General features: G+C 35.0%; 2 protein-coding genes across 2 annotated transcripts in view; one reads left to right on the top strand and one right to left on the bottom strand.

Moving 5' to 3' along the window:
• The window catches only part of Mgat4a (alpha-1,3-mannosyl-glycoprotein 4-beta-N-acetylglucosaminyltransferase a), a 107,997-nt gene that overhangs the window by 8,493 nt on the left and 82,787 nt on the right, over nt 1-16,717 (bottom strand). Inside the window, exon 11 of the mRNA XM_074182676.1 lies at nt 109-224. Within this exon, the coding sequence (XP_074038777.1) occupies nt 109-224 (116 nt within the window). The remainder of the gene's footprint in view (nt 1-108; nt 225-16,717) is intronic.
• Nucleotides 6,315-15,433, top strand: LOC111508103 (uncharacterized). Its single transcript, XM_074182665.1, has 3 exons — nt 6,315-6,456; nt 6,515-6,673; nt 15,203-15,433. The coding sequence occupies exons 1-3, from the start codon at nt 6,330-6,332 to the stop codon at nt 15,391-15,393; spliced, it is 477 nt and encodes a 158-aa protein (XP_074038766.1). The 5' UTR covers nt 6,315-6,329; the 3' UTR covers nt 15,394-15,433.

The raw sequence follows: 16,717 nt of genomic DNA, 5'->3' as shown, positions 1-16,717 counted from the left end.
TTCTGTAATGGAGGTGAAGAAATATCGAACGTACACAAGTTGACAACAAGAAATAATTATCTAATATTCTTCACAACTGTTGTTCAATGTCGATGAAAAATACATTACCTCACTCAAGATGGCCCAATTCTCGCTCTCACTATGAACGTTGAGCCGTAACGTTTTAACTTTTCCAATACTCTCGTTTGGAGTGCCAGTAGCAATTCCGGTGCTATCAAATTTACCTGAAAATAAAATATTTGTTACGACCGATCGCAAAGTATTGAAAAAATTACGAAGAAAATTTACAACCACCAAAATCTGAATCTGAATCTGAACCTGAATCTATCAGGATATTTTTTCAGAAACTATGGAGAATATAATCGCTGTAATATATCAAAAAATCTAACCATTGCAAATCTGCAATGGATAAAAAACACTTCAGATAAGCAGAATAATTTGGAACCTCTGGCGTAAAATGAATCTTATTAAAATGAATTTCACCAGAAAAAAACTGGCTTTTTACGCACGTCACCATCAGGCAGTGCTGCTCCAAGGCAAAAAAAATTGTACGAAAATGACGGATGAAAATGTATGCTTTTCGCTATTTTTGTATAGCATCAATGGTCGCCAATACTGTCATCAGAATAATTGACAAGTGACAGCTTCCCGCATGATGCAAAGACGGATTAAAGCGTCTCCTAAAACAAAAATCATGAGGGGTGAGGTGAATGACCTCGGCAGTTGAAACTGCTACCGCTAATAAAAAAAGAGGTGGTAAATAAAACATAACTTTTTTATTGCATAAACAAAAATAAAGAACATATTCAAAAATAAAAACAGTTTCTAAAATGCATGATAACTGATTACATACCGGTCCATTCATTTCATTTCAGGCTTTAAACAGTTTAAACTACCAACTGCCATCCAGAAATATAAATTCGTGTTTTCTCTTTTCTTACTGTGGATTTATTTTTCTTTCAGCGCCAGCGGTTTTCGACAGATTTGACATTTGACTGATCTAAAAATTGAGTGTTTTGTGCTCTGTGATCGACGTGATCTCAGAGTAACAAAATTACTCTGAGGACGTGATCTATGATTTCTGAGTTCTATGGCAGACGGACACGCGGGACACGCCTATCATAATTAGAAGGAAGACAGAAGACATATTATTCGACTATCGAAGGCGAAGTGATTGAACTTTGTGAATATATAACCGCGGCCTCGTTTGAATTAATGACATAATGCAAAACCAAATGAAGTCAAAATGTATGCTTTTCGTCAATGTGGTATGCATGTACGAAAAAATATTGAATTGTATAGCAATTCGTACAATTGTATAGCCAGTAGCAGCCCTGCGATCAGGAGACGACTAAGACTCAGTCCGTGTCACGATTCACACGTTAGTAGGTGAGACCTTTTGATATCGGATTTTGAGGTGTATTTTAGTGTCTGGTTGAGTAAGTAGCACAAATTGCAGTCGACTAGATTCATAACTTACTACCAACCACAGATGTGTAGATTTAGTTGAGTTTCGATTATCTTCAATAGCATATTAATCTTGAATATTTACCTCTTCAAAATATGTTCTTCAACGACATTTTGTTTCGAAATATATAGTTCCTTACGAAAAACAGGAATGAAGACGTGGTTAGGTTAGGTTAGATAAGAAGTTAGTGGGTTTATTCGACCCTCCACCGCAACCCACAACGGTTTATTGCCGAATAGTTTATATGGTGAGTAGTTTTTCAGGTCAGATGATAAGAGTGTGGCTCTACCAAACTCTGAAAACCTGATTCGGTCCGCAGCGGAGCAGGCACAACTTAGGCATGCACATTAAGGATAACGAAGATAAAAATTCAGTTTCAGAAAAATCGGCAGTGTTTTAATTAGCATGCGGGTCATGTCCGATGTTTTATATAGGTCAAACTGGAAGAACATTTAAAGCCCGCATGAAGGAACACAGAACTAGTTTCCAAAATGGAAAAATAAATTCCAGATATGCAACTCATTCAATCACAGAAGTAGTTCAACCTATTGGAGATTGGAGAGTATGGAAATAAACAAATTTAAAAACTCTCAATATATTTTGTTCGATCAAGCGGAAATGAATAATTCGCTATCACTGAATCTGTTGAATTTCCAGGTACGAAAAGTTAAGTATAATTACGGTACTTTCCGAAATTCAATTCATTTATATAGTTAATGAATTCACACCTGACCTTTACAGGTAAATTCATTCATTACAAAGTGGGCATGCAAGTGTGTAATATGTTAGAATATGTGTGATCGATGACTTGCTCACTTTATGGTAATTCATGACCACTTGAATGAAATTAATTAAAAACACTTTTGTCTAAATACCACTGGTAGATTTTATTTATACGACCGGTTTCGGGTTTGACCCCCTTATCAAGTATATAGTTTTGTACTTGATAAAGTTTCATACTTGATAAAGGGGTCAAACCCGAAACCGGTCGTATAAATAAAATCTACAAGTGGTATTTAGACGAAAGTGTTGTAACGCGTGTTCGATCTTTTCAAACTAAAAGTAACTCAAACGAATGAAAAAAAAAAAAAAGTAGGAAAAACAAAAACAATTCACTTCACCCTGCCGATGCTTGAGTACACGCGTACAAAGGGGATGCACGGCTTCAGTCGTAGAGTTTGGGGGTAGGTTTTATTATAAAAAAAAGGGCGTCACTGGCTCGCAAGCAGCCCAAGCCAAAGGACTTCCAGATCTTGAGGAACCAACAGGTAATTGTCGTAAAATGATCACCATTGAATAATTGAGGGAGGTATTGATTATATGTGTATATATTGAAACTTAGCTTCTGAGTATATCAAATAATTTAATGATAAGAACAAAAATATCCCACAACACGTATCACGCTTGAAAAGCAAAAAAAAGAAAAAGGTACGTAATTATTATTCTCAACAACTTCCTCCCAGTAACATGTACATGCGCGTGGTTCACAACAAAATAATCATATGATTTCTCAATATTTGATGGGTAATAAACTCGTATATTAAAATCTACGAAATCAAAATTCAAATGGAAATAACAGAAACTTATGTATCAAATCTTATCTGTTTTTGGATTGGGTTATTTGCTGGATATTGGTAACCCTTTTCCCTATCCTTTATTCTGGATTTGCTCTCCTTCTGGCAAGCACGGTTCAGTGATTGTATAATAACAATTCTAGATTCAGATGACTTGGAAAACCTATGACCCAATGCTAGAACTTTACCCCAGAACCCTAAAAATTTGAATGGAAAACAATTCGTGTATTCATTACCCAAGAATTGGAAATGTAAAAAAACTACATTACCTCTTTTCATGGAAGGAGGGTTCTCTGAAAATCAATGAATACCAGTGAATATATAGTTTTTGCCAGGGCCTTGAGCTTTGTTTTTCTTTAACTGAAATGAAATGGCAGTTGTTCGACACCGAATTTTCCATAAAAAAGCATTATTTCCGCCTACCTCTATCCAAAGTATACATTACCTGGCCTCATTGTAGGGAGCAAAGTCGTACTTTGCCTCACTAGGGAGGAAAAGTAAAAGTGACGTCATGTTACATAATCAATGAAATAATTTATACGGCATTGACAACCTAAACTATATTCTATTATATAAATATAAAGTTTACCGTTTATTTATAGAACAACCTGTATTTTGCAATATGGTATAAATTAGTAGGTATTTCAATTTAACGATTTTTTCAATGATAATTTGTTAGATTCATAGATCCATCCGGTTTTCGAATTTATGACAAATTTTATAGCATGCTATGGTCGTTTGACAGTTTCAAAGTGTGAATCACCATACATAATAGGTATATCTGTAAAATATTAAGAATATTTTAAAAATGAGTGATTCAAGCGATTTTGAAGATATAAATAATACACCACCGGATATTTTGGAACAAGTTAATATAACGGTACAATCTTTATTGCCCCAAAAATCTAAAGATAAATACGAATAAAAATATTTACATTTCAAGCGATGGGCCGAAGAAAAGCATATTCGTATTTACTCAGAAAATGTTATGTTGGGATATTTTTCGATATTAGCAAATACACTAAAAGCCTCTACATTGTGGTCCAAGTATTCAATGCTACGTACCATGCTTCAAATGAAAGAAAATATGGATATTAAATACCCAAAATTAATTGCTTTCTTGAAAAGGCAAAACCAAGGATATAAACCTAATAAGGCAAAAAAAAACCTTCTCGAAAGAGGAACTAAATAAATTTTTATTAGAAGCCCCCGATAATAATTATTTATTAATGAAGGTAAGATATTTTCGAGAAGTAAATATATTTAAAAAATAAAAGTTAAAGATTATAATAGAGCTAAAGCTTTATGCTATGTTTATGATTCCGGAAAAGTAGTTTATTAGGCTCAGTAGCGCAGTGAGTTGGTGCACCGCTCATTATTCATGACGACCTTGTAGTTTTTGGTTCGAATTCCAGCGTCGACAGTTTTTTTTTTATTATTATCCTTTGTTTTGTAGGTTCTCCTCATTTTCGGAATTTCAGGAGCATGCAGGTGTGACGAGCTCCTTAAAATGGCCACTACAGATATTGAAGATAAACGTTCAATATTAATAGTAAATATACCAAATTCTAAAACAAATATTCAGAGAACGTTTGTAATCAATGCTTCACTGGGGAATGGCCCTAGTTATATTGATATTTATAGAAAATATATATCGTTACGCCCTAAAATAGATCAGACACGTTTATTTGTCTGCTATAGAGCAGAAAAATGTATCAACCAAATGGTTGGGAAAAATACTATAGCTAAAATTCCTACAAAAATTTTAGAATTTTTAAAACTGCCTAATGCCATAAATTATACCGGGCATAGTTTCAGAAGAACCTCGGCAAGTTTACTTGCAAATTCTGGAGGAGACATTCTTACTTTAAAGCAACACGGAGGTTGGAAGTCTACGAATATCGCTGAAGGATATGTGCAGCAATCTCTTGCAAAAAAGCAAAAAAATTCGAACCTAATTATGGGAGTCACTAAAGTTAACGAAACTGATTGTAATCAGCCAAGTACGAGTATTTCTGAGGGATACCAGCTGTATAATAATATAGTTAGTAAAAATATCACGAAAACTGCGTTGGATCCAGCTCTCAGTTCTAGTGGTATTCAAATAACCACTGCTCAAAACTGCACGTTTAACATCACTATAAATAATTACTCTAGCAGAAATTAAAAATATGTAGGATGCAAGTATGAAAATACCGTCCCTATGAGTTATACTGTACCTACTTCTCAGTTTTAGTTCTTTAATAAATTTTGTTTGTAAGTTTCATAAATAAATTTTTTTTTTGGAGTTTCATAAATGAATTATTTAAAAATTTGAGGGAGGCGGAAAAATCATATGTATAACATGGGGGTAAAGTGAGTTTTCCTCCCTTGAATGTATGATATTCACTATAACTTCATTCTCGGGAGGAAAACACTTTCCTCCCTTGTTATAGAAATAGCTATTTCTTACCCAGATTTATTTTAGATCTTCAACTTTGGTGCTATTCAAATCTCCTTCAGGGTAATAGTTTGTCACACTGGTCAATAACAATAACATACATAACGTGAGACAACTGTTTAATATGAAAATTTATGTTGAGATCCCAAAAACTTAGTACGAATTAATAAATCGAATAAACGTAGATTTTCTAGAGACCAATAGACAAAGACTAATTCAATCGTGGGTGTTCTGGTGTTATTCGGTAAACGAAGTAACATATCCTTTTCCGCTTGAGAAAGCCATTCGATAGCGAAACACGTGTCGCGGTTTTAGTAAAACCTTTTATAGTGAATATCATACAATAAATAAACTGTATTAATGAGTTATAAATGATCTGTTACATTGAAAACATGTCCTTGTTCAACTCCGTGAATATTTCCTCTATATTTGTCTCTGTGTTCATTTTGTTACCGCGCTCTGTAGATATTGTGAAAATATAACAGCATAACAAAGTATTTTCTTTATACTGTTAATGTGTCATAATTTAATCATTCCTTGTTTCGTTACCCACTTCAACACATCGAATTCGTATTAATAATTGATAAATTATGATCAAACGATGCTCATGTTAGGAAATCAAACTGATCATATAAATACTCCACACCGTCATTGAAAAAGAAATTTTATAGATTCATATTTTGGTGAAAACGTGTCAGCTGTAGAGGAGAAGAAACGATAACAAATCAAATATTTCTGGGTGAGAATCTTCAACTGTTCCTTAATCAAGTTAGCACGATTCTGCTAAAATTATCAAACCTGACCAAGCCAAATTCCACAGTCATTTTGACGATATTAAATCACACTAATGAACTTCCAAGCAACTCCTATTAATATATTTATAAATCACACCAATTGCCAAATTTATAATATCCTCGAAATAATTTCAGACAGCGCAGAACATTCGACGAGTACATTTCGAATAAAAGATGAAGGTTGACGTGGAATTGATGTTCGAATGTTTGATGTATCTCAACGCACACTATTTTCCAGTTTTGGTCATCAGCGAGGTCTCCATGACCGTGGCAAAGCACATGAGCGTGAAACTTGGTACTCCTCAAATCGACATTGATGCCATGATGTGTTCTACGAGACATATATTCGAACTACTCAAGCTCATTCTGTTCCAAAGGTACAAAGAGAAGCATAGAAGTGAGTATTTCCGTCTAATTGTACTACGAAAAAAGATACCCTTTTCTTATCAACTGCTTTGGTTTTTGTATACACATGAAATTCATGAACGAGTTGTACTCAATACTAGGGTTTCTCAAACAAGAGAACTGATATGTGGGGTTCCACAGGGATCCATTTTGGGACCAATTCTCTATGTAATTTTCACAGCGTTTTTCAAAAATGTTGTCTCGTATAGTTATCTACAAATGAATGCGGATGATACTCAGGTGACGTATACCTTCCACCCTTCAGACATAGTGAATGGTTTTCAGAAAATTAGCGAAGACCTTGATAGAATTTTCCAAATATTCAAAGATCATTCTCTCTCACTGAATCCAAACAAATCTGAAGCAATGCTGTTCGGGAGGCGAAATGACAGACTTCTACACCAAAAAAATATTTTGTTACTACCAATAACATGCCTGTACTGTTTTGTGATGTGGTGGGGAATCTTGGGCTCTGGATAGATTACTCCTTACGGTTCGAAAAGCATATATCGGAATGCATTCGTAAAAGTATCTGGAAACTGAAAATTTTGTTTGGATCTCGAGCAACTTTCAATTTGAAACTTAAAAAAATACTTTGCGAGTCTCTAGTTCTTTCTCCCTTTTCTTATTGCGATACGGTCTATAGCTCTTGTCTTACGGCAACATCTACGCATAAAATCCAGAAAATACAAAACTACTGTCTCCGCTTCATCTATGGTATTCGTAGGCGTCAACCTATCAGTCATAAGCTACGAGAAGCCGGGTGGCTGAATATGGGCTCGTTTCATGATTTTGGATTTATAGTTCACTTGATAGAAATTTCAAATTGAAAAACAGTGCACATTGTTTTAGCTTTGTAAGTACCGTAGTTTTCCCGTAATTTGTTATTAAAAATCGGATGTGGTAGGGCGGTGACGTCACGGCCTAGAAATAATCAACATTGCCATATTATCAAATTTACAAAACCAATTATCAAATCAATTATGGAAGTGTATATGAACCCGTTAACGTTTCAATTAATGAAAAATTTTCCACATGGAATGAAATGTACACGAAAAATCATGTTTGTAAATGAGTTGTACATCTAAAATCAGTACACAAAATCGAAAGATCACAAAATATTTACCTAAACTATGATTTTATGCATTATTTAATAATATACAGTTATGAAAATCAAAATATATAGCAAACTGGATTGAAGAATCATTTCAAATATTCAATTCATTCTACAATCCTCAATCTGTAAAACTACAATTTATTATAAAAAAAAGATTCCTACATGCATATCTCTTTTTAATAGTGCTACTAAATTCAAGCATTATAGGCTCGCTTGGGTAATCTGTTGAATCTTCCAAAACTTGAGAGGAATGTTGAATGAGGTCAAGTACAGACAGAATTGATTGGACTCGAACTGATCCAACCAAAGCTTCTGAGGTAATACCATTAATCATATGATAAAATTTAATGAAGTAAAATGTTACATACTTTCAGCAATAGTAATAACTCCAGATAATTCTTTCTGTGGATAATACTTGAAGTTGGAATAAAAAAATGTGTCATCAAATTCAATATTTCCGTCCCACTTTCATTTATAGTCACTTTTTAAATGATTTCTATAAAGTCTTGGAAGAGTAGCATTGTAGTTCTTTTTTTTTCAATACTTTCACCCATTTTTTTTCTCATCATTTTATCCTTTGGGAACATAAACTCATTATATGAAATAACTCATCTATAAACCAATGCGCTTTCTGCTCAGCACAAGAATACACCATATAAATACTCAAATATATCTCTAAAACACCTTTAAAACACACACAAACTCGATGAAAAAACGAATTCTTTCTACGCGAGCTGTCAGCTAAGAAAAAGTTGAAACTCAATGTTGCAAAAACAAGCAGACTGGATCCGATATGACATACATTTTTAATGCCGAATAAACCAATAAACTGTAATATGGGTACTCCATTTTCCTGAGAAAATGAACGATCGATTAAAATTTCCTGTAATTATTCATTCATTTTTTCAGGAATGAAGCCAGCAAACAAATAAATATACAATAATAAGATCGCACGAATCTACGAATTAAGCATAAAAATGGACAATAATATTTGCCTTGATAACTGATATAGTACAAGTAATATCTAAATAGAATTTAAGAAGCTGTATTTTCAAACGATTTTCGAATGTTCATGAACCCTTATGATTTAAATCAATTAAGCATTCATGCTACCCACCAAAAATAAGAAATTCAACGTTACTGGTATATTAGCCATATTGCCATCCAGTCAGCCAGCGCCCTCTGCACTGTATGCGAAAATAATTTCAAAATGAATGTTGAGCCTAGTTTTGTTGAAGCTGACTCCGACAACTTAGCAAGAGTGTATTTTGAAGTGATCGATGAATTTTACTTGAAAAATTTGCAATACTTTGGTACCGAAATGAAGAATGAAACATTGAAACAGTAGGTGGAATATTTAGTAGGTCCCTTTTATTTATATTACATTTTGTATTACACTTTGTATTACATCGAAGGATGGAAAGTTGTGATTTAATTTTCATTTTAGCTCGGCTAAGGTAGTAATGGTAAAATTCAATCCAAAAATAACCTGAAAAAATATTTTTCGGAATGTAAACTAATGATACGGAATATGCAGCAAAATAGGAAACCGCCGAAACCTACCTTTTACAAAAAAAAAACGTTTTTTAATTAGATAATTGTAACAGTTGTATTCACACCGAGTTGACAACAATAACAACAAAAACGGCGTCTGTCAAATTGTATCATTAGATCTGTGATTGGATATTGAAAACTAATACACTTTGCAACTCCGCTCTAGACACGATCAATTTCATTGGTCAACAGACACGCGGCCAATTTAAATTCTTGCTTTTTGCAAATATAAAGAGATCTTGGAACCGATTAGGCTTTATAAGTATAATATACTCCTGTCTCGATCAGTCTATAAGCAAACCAGTATCATTTTCCATTGCATAAAACAAGCCCATTACTACCCAAACTCCCTGCTACCTTTGTGTTTGGCACTGACGTTCACAATCTTAATAATAGATCGAAAGGTACTATAACACCACTAATCCACGAATCATCATTGTTTGAGAGAAGTTTTTCCTATAATATATCGACCACCTACAATGCTATGCCAAATGATTTCAAGAATATGAAACTCTCCTCTTTTCGAAAACATTTGTTTGAATTTATGGAATCCTAGAAAGCGGTTATTTGAATCAGCAAATATATCTTTAGTTTTTACTCAAATTTCGCGAACTTATTCATCTAGAAATGGGTCCCATCGCTGAAGATGATTTTTTTATGAAAATTATGGTCAGTTGTCAACTGCTCCAGAGTCCATTGAGCGAACACAGGTCGTTGTCTGTGGCCATTTACCTTCAGTTCCTGGGTCAGTTAAATAGTGTACAGTTTGTCAAGAATAGGAAAAAGGGTGAAATTTTTGCGGCCTGCGCGAAACGAAGATCTAGAAAGCATTCGGAGGAACAAAGATGCACATTAGTTGTCTTTGCTTAGTGTAGATGTACAGTCTGCTGAATAAACTGTGAAACCAACGTACAAAGTCCCCAGTATTAGTCCATCTCATTATTGAATTCAACATAATTTTGGTCAAGACAGGAAATTTGGGATATGAAGATAACTTGTTTAATTATAGGATCAGTATTCTTTTGAGTTAGAAAATTATGAATAAAGGATATGCCATTAATCGGAGGAATGTTTGGAATAAATAAATAAAACTTGCTTTGAATTGAAAGGTTGCTTTTATTTTATTTTTGAATATGTACATTTTTTATTCTTACAAATAAAATAATACGGAGCAGAAAACTATAAAAGGCACAAAACGCAAAAATTCAACCTACCGTCGGGCGCGGCCGATCAGATTGATACAACGCCAATGTTTTGTGCTGGTACTTTCGACTCGTAAACAGTCGGCAGTTACCGTCACTAGTAGCTTCCTACATCTCACCCATCTACGCAATGAGACCCGTCAGTTCTAAATAATCTTTTGTACGAGGATTTGATACACCGCGCCTATACCCGTTACAAAATAAATTTTGCAAATTTGTTACTTTGTCAATTATTTTGGTAAGTGTTATCGATTTATACTACTATTGTTCACATTTTATTATTCACGTATTCTATTTTTCACATACGTACTCTATAAATATCAAATTGATGCACTGCGCCCGATTGAAGATTTTTTATTTGTTAATATAATTATGTGTTTCAGGTTGGAAATACGTTGATCATGGAAAGCTGTAGTGAAAAATATGATCTAACGGATCCTAAAGATGTTGAAGAGCTACAAAGAATGATGTTTGAAGATGACGAAGCCGAGCTATTGACGATGAAGAGGATACAGATGGTGAATATGCTGTCGAATCTCGTGAAAGCGACTCAGATACGGAGCAGGAGGCTATTGACGACGATGAATATGATGATAATGGATCTAACTTTGGAAGGAAGACCTTTGGAGATCCGACGGGGACGGCATTGAAAAATTTCGACTTGTCATGAACATCAAAAGATTTGAATTTATTATGCGTTGTATGCGATTTGACGATCATCACGATTGATGAAAGAAGAAAAACCGATAAAATCGCAGCAGTTCGAGAACTCTTTACAATGCTGTTACAAAATTCACAGAAGTCCTATAGTCTGGGACAGAATGTAACCATTGATGAAAAACTAGAAGGATTCCGGGGAAGATGCGGTTTTGTACAATACATCCCGAATAAGCCCAATAAGTATGGAATTAAGATATACGCACTGGTTGATTCTCAAGTTTACTATCTATATAATTTAGAAATATATACAGGATTACAACCTGAAGGCCCATTCCGATTGAGCAATTCACCATCGGATGTTGTTCTACGACTTTGCCAACCTATATATCAGACCGGAGGAAATGTAACTGCAGATAACTGGTTTACCAGTTTTCCATTGATAGATGAGTTGCGAAGTAAAAACCTCTCTTACGTTGGAACAGTAAAAAAATAAGGTCGCAATTCCACCTGAGTTTCTGCCAAATAATAAAAGAGCTGTTAATAGTATAGCTTGTTTGGTTTCAAGAAAGGGTGTACTTTGGTATCCTAAAAAAAGATAATGTGTGATTTTGGCTTCAAGTTAACATGAAGATAACTCTATCGATCTTGCAAATTGTGTGCCTCATTCAATGTGGCTAGAAATACTCGCCGTTGGCCCATGGTAGTATGTTAAATATTAGCGGAATCAATGCTCAGGTGCTATACTTTGGCAATGGTCAAGATGTTATTCGAAGAAGAAAATTTTTGAAAACTTTATCACACGCATTAGTTTCACCGCATATGGCTCAACAAAGTTTACAGATATCAGGGATTCATACCAGCCTGCAACAACGCCTGAAAAGTATTACGCCAGTAATGCAAAAACAACAAGAAGAAGAAAACGAAAATATAAGAAAACGCAAAAAGGCATATTTGCATAGGACAAAGGCGATTAACAAAATATAATTGAAAAAAATGCAAAAACCCCATTTGTTTCATGCACATAGAAAGCTTTTGCAATGTTTGCAGAAACATTAATAGAAATACCACAAGATACTATAGATGAGGAGATGGTTTAATGATTTAAAAGTTTTTTTTATTTTTTATATTACAGTAAAGTCATATAAAAATGTACTTACGAAATATATATACGTATATAATATACCTAAAATTAAAATTTATTGTAGTTATTTACAAAGTATTAGAGTTCAACAAGGGCGTGACCATTTTGATACACCGCGCCCGGTTTTGTTGAGTTTAGGGCCGCGCCTGCCGGAAGGTTGAATAAAAAAAAATTCTTAATCTTCGGAGGATGAATCTTCGCTAAGGTCTGAACTGATGTGATTTGGTTCAGTGTCACTATTTTCTTGCAAGTTGATTATCAGGTCGTCTACCATGAAATCCAATGTTGGTTCCATTTCCAAGAAAAACTGTTCAAAACTTTGAGCATGCTCACATCGTTTTTTCCACTCGGCCGGTAGCCAAGCGGTTCGGCGTGGGTGCTTTGTTCACTCACTCGAATTGACTGCCGTGTAGGTTGGTGGTTCAAGCCCTAGTCTGAACGATCGATCGATCTTGCTATCGTCCAACCCGTGTTAGGAATCACACGTTGAAAGGTAAGACCTCGTTAATCCTCAGCTCGCACAAGTTTAGACTTCTGAGGGTTGTCGTTCGTAGGGGTGCGACAGCTGGTTAACGGAAAAACAGACAAATAGACGGACTCAGTTTCAGGAAACGTACTAAAAAATTCATCGCATAATCTTTCCACGGTCTTTAAGCTGAAATCTACATGTTTTTGTGCAACATATTGCTTCAAAGACGCCCATACCAACTCTATAAGATTCAAGTCAGGGTGGTATGGAGGAAGCCTTATAACGGTATGCCCGTGGGTGCTCATAATTTCATCAATTTTATAGATTTCACATCGCTGTTTATGAATTTTGATTAGACTATACAAATCAATTCTTAACATATCTGTAAAAGGTATATTTCGTTGCTTTAGCCATTCCATCATTTCGATCTTTCTATTACATAAGGTAGGAGACTTATTTACCTGCACATTGTGACAGGGAGCTTGTCTACCACTAAGACACTCTTTGGTGGTAAACTAGGAATAAGCATCTCTTGTAGCCATTTTATATATTTCGAGAAGTTCATCTCGTTATGATAATCACCTGACTTCGTATTTGATCTAAATTTTGAATGAACATTTTTCACAAAACCATTTTCACTGCCCGCATTCACTATTAATACTCTTTGTTCTTTTAATACTGGTTTATGTAAACCTCCACTAGTGTTGTCATTCCAGGTTTTTATGTGGGTATGCGAGAAAAGAATATAGGTTTCGTCCATGAAAATTATGGGTCGCTTTTCTTCTCGAAATTTTTTCATACTACGCAAAGAATTTGTTCTCAACTGAACGATATCTGGCTTTATCATTAATAATTTCCATAATTTCCGATTATTTTTCGTTTTCCTCCAACGAAATCCCATGTCATGCATAACTTTTCCCAAGCTTTGGTGGGAACCAACATATTTATTTTCGGATTTAAATTTATGATGTATGCGCCGAAGAGTTGGAACCTTTTTATCGACAGTGTGATAATCAATAAGAAATCTTCAAAGCAATTCTTTATCAAAACCATCTGAGTTAGTTTTAGCTGCGGCTTTCTTTCTTTTCATATTTGGTGTTAAAAAAAGCAGCGGCTTCTCCATTCTCAATCAATTCCATTTCCTTTGAAATGTTTTGTATACTGCTTAAACTTACGCCAGTAGCCATAGCAAATCTTTCTTGAACTTATTCAAAGTCCTTTATAGGTTTATTTTCTGCCGCTTCTCGTTGCATAAAAAAATTACATTGGCTAGAACTTTCCTCGTTTGACTTGTCAGCATTTTACGATTTAGGTTTGATTTAAACTCCATCGTGCTTAAGTTACAATACTCAAATTGTACCCTTTACGCTTTATTTGTGCTCGGAGTGAATACTCCATTAACCCGCGATGCTCATTTCACAACAGACAAATTCGACTGACTGGCCTGTGGGCGTTTCCACTCCTGTCTTCAGCGCACAGCTAAGGCGGTCTCAAATTGAGATTTTGGAACTTTTTTCTATTCCTGACAAACTGTACGGGTGCAGGCCCAAGTCACGACGCGAAATTTGCCAAGTTGTCGTCTGCTAAAGGCCGAGTTCTTATGAGCGACGCGAAATCGAACTGTAAAATATGCGACAAAAAGTATATTCAAAGTGATCGCACTAGAATAAGTCGTTTCAAGGAACATGCTTCATGTAATTAGTTTCGTAGACCAGAGATATCAGATTAGAAATGTTTGGAGTCTTTGAAACCTATAGGTCCATAACAACAGGCTTTCAAAAGCCTTTGAAAATTTCGAAATAAAAAAATGTGTAATCTACGATAGAGGTCTTATTTCAAACAGCCCGTAGCTTACTCTTATACGAATAGAATGAAAATATAAACCAGGAAAATATGTGAAATCAAGATGTTATTACAAACTAACAAAATACTAAAAACTCATTTGATGAACCTAATTTGATCTCCCTCATTACCTGTACTGATGATATATAATTAGATCTAACTCGGATGTAAAATTCAGTTTTCTCATTTCCTGATGATGCTGACTTGGTTAATAAAACGCGAGTTGGGGCACAGGGTTTTTGTTCTAGTGTGAGACAAGTATTTTCTTCAGAAGGAATGTCATGTTTTCAAAAGTATGAATAAACCATTTTCCCTATTACTTGTCTTGCAGGATGGGCCTTTTCAAAAATGGATTCAGAAATATTTCCTTCATTCTCAAGTTCATCATATATTTTCTTCAAACTATTGTTTTGGAAATGAGAGGAATACAAACTTGAAAAATTGTTTTTTAATAAGAAAAAGACAAGCGAGTAATTCGATATATTTGAAATTCCAAAAAATTATCAGTGTAAACTCATTATGTTCAATATTTGCAGAACTGGTAACGACGGCAGTAGTCTTCATGACATTGGTGACATTAGGAACAGTCTACTATACGGTATTCATTCAGTTTCCTACTTTGACGTTGGAAAATATACTTTCATCTTTAACAGTAATGCTAATGACAACAGAAATATTCTTTGGCGTGTGGTTCATTACTTGTTACAGAAAAGTGGAATATTACTAGTATGAGTGAAGAATAAAAATATTTTCCGTTTTTTGTCTCATTCCATAGTTTATTTTTTCTATTAGCTGAACAGATATCTCCTGAAAGTTGTTTTTTAACGGAAATGATGCAACAGATATTTTATACAGGGTGTTTCCCGATTGCAGTGAAAAATATAATGGCGTGTTCTGGATGATCCTATGAAAAAAGTTCACATGAACGTAGGTCAGAAAATGCTTTTTTCCGAAATACAGGGTGTTGAACTTTTTTAAAAAATCTTTTTCGACTGAATTTATTTTGTCAGGTTGAGTAAACCTCGTAACACTGAAAATAATACTGCCAAATTTCACCAAAATCTGACGAAATCACCAAACTTTGATTCCTGTATACGCCTGTATATTTTTAACGCAATAAGGAAACACTCAATAGTGTAACATAATTTCTGCGCTCACTGACAAATTGAAAAATATTAGGTTGTTTCCACAGTCTTGTGCATTTTCATGAGACTGATTCAAACTCAATGAATACTAACAACTCGATTCAATCGAAATAAGCGCCATTTGAATCTATGTACTTTTGCTAACGTACCACAAGTCGACTAATTCCGTCAGCATAAAAAATGTATGCTCTAGATTACATAAAGTCGATTACGGCCATTCATGCCTGCACCTGATTGGCGAAGTTTCTACAGTGTAGAAAGTTATCGAAGTGCTTGGTGGTCGGTTGGTGAGAGGTTTGGGGAGTATGGTGGATGATTCGTGAAACGTACGGACGGCCTTTGTCGTGGAGTAAGATCGGACCACTTCTGTTAACCAGTATCGGCTGCTGCTGATACAATTTTCGGTACATTTCGTCGATTTCCCCTGAATAGGAGAAAATGGCCCAGGCTAAATTCTCTGGCTTACAGAGACAGGCTTGTCTGGCCATCAGTAGCACACCGTCAGTGGCCATGGACATCCTTCTAGATCTACCTCCTCTCCACATTTTTCTGGAGAGAGATTAGATGGACTGCATATAGACTTGTGCACATTGCCAATTGCCCAAAATAATTTAATGCAGAGTGCAACAGACTGTTGGGGCACTGAAAGTCACAGCATTCTGGAAATGACTTCTGACTTTATGTCTCCAACTGTCAACTACGAACTGCCTTATAAAGTACTGTTCCCGGCTAGAGAGGACTGAATTCTCCGGGCGAAGGAAATATTTAGGAGCAGATAGTTGTTGGTTCACAGATGAATCAAAAACACCTTCCGGTTCTGGTGTAGGTGTTTTCAGTCTCAGACCAGGATGAATATACTAACCTGTCTAGGAACCTATGCGACTGTATTTCAAGCAAAAATTTACG

The sequence above is a fragment of the Leptinotarsa decemlineata genome, unplaced genomic scaffold (assembly GCF_025532065.1).
Source record: "Leptinotarsa decemlineata unplaced genomic scaffold, Ldec_3_MD MMD2_P_RNA_scaffold_2, whole genome shotgun sequence".
Lineage (NCBI taxonomy): Eukaryota > Metazoa > Arthropoda > Insecta > Coleoptera > Chrysomelidae > Leptinotarsa > Leptinotarsa decemlineata.
This window is presented reverse-complemented; position numbering and strand designations above follow the sequence as displayed.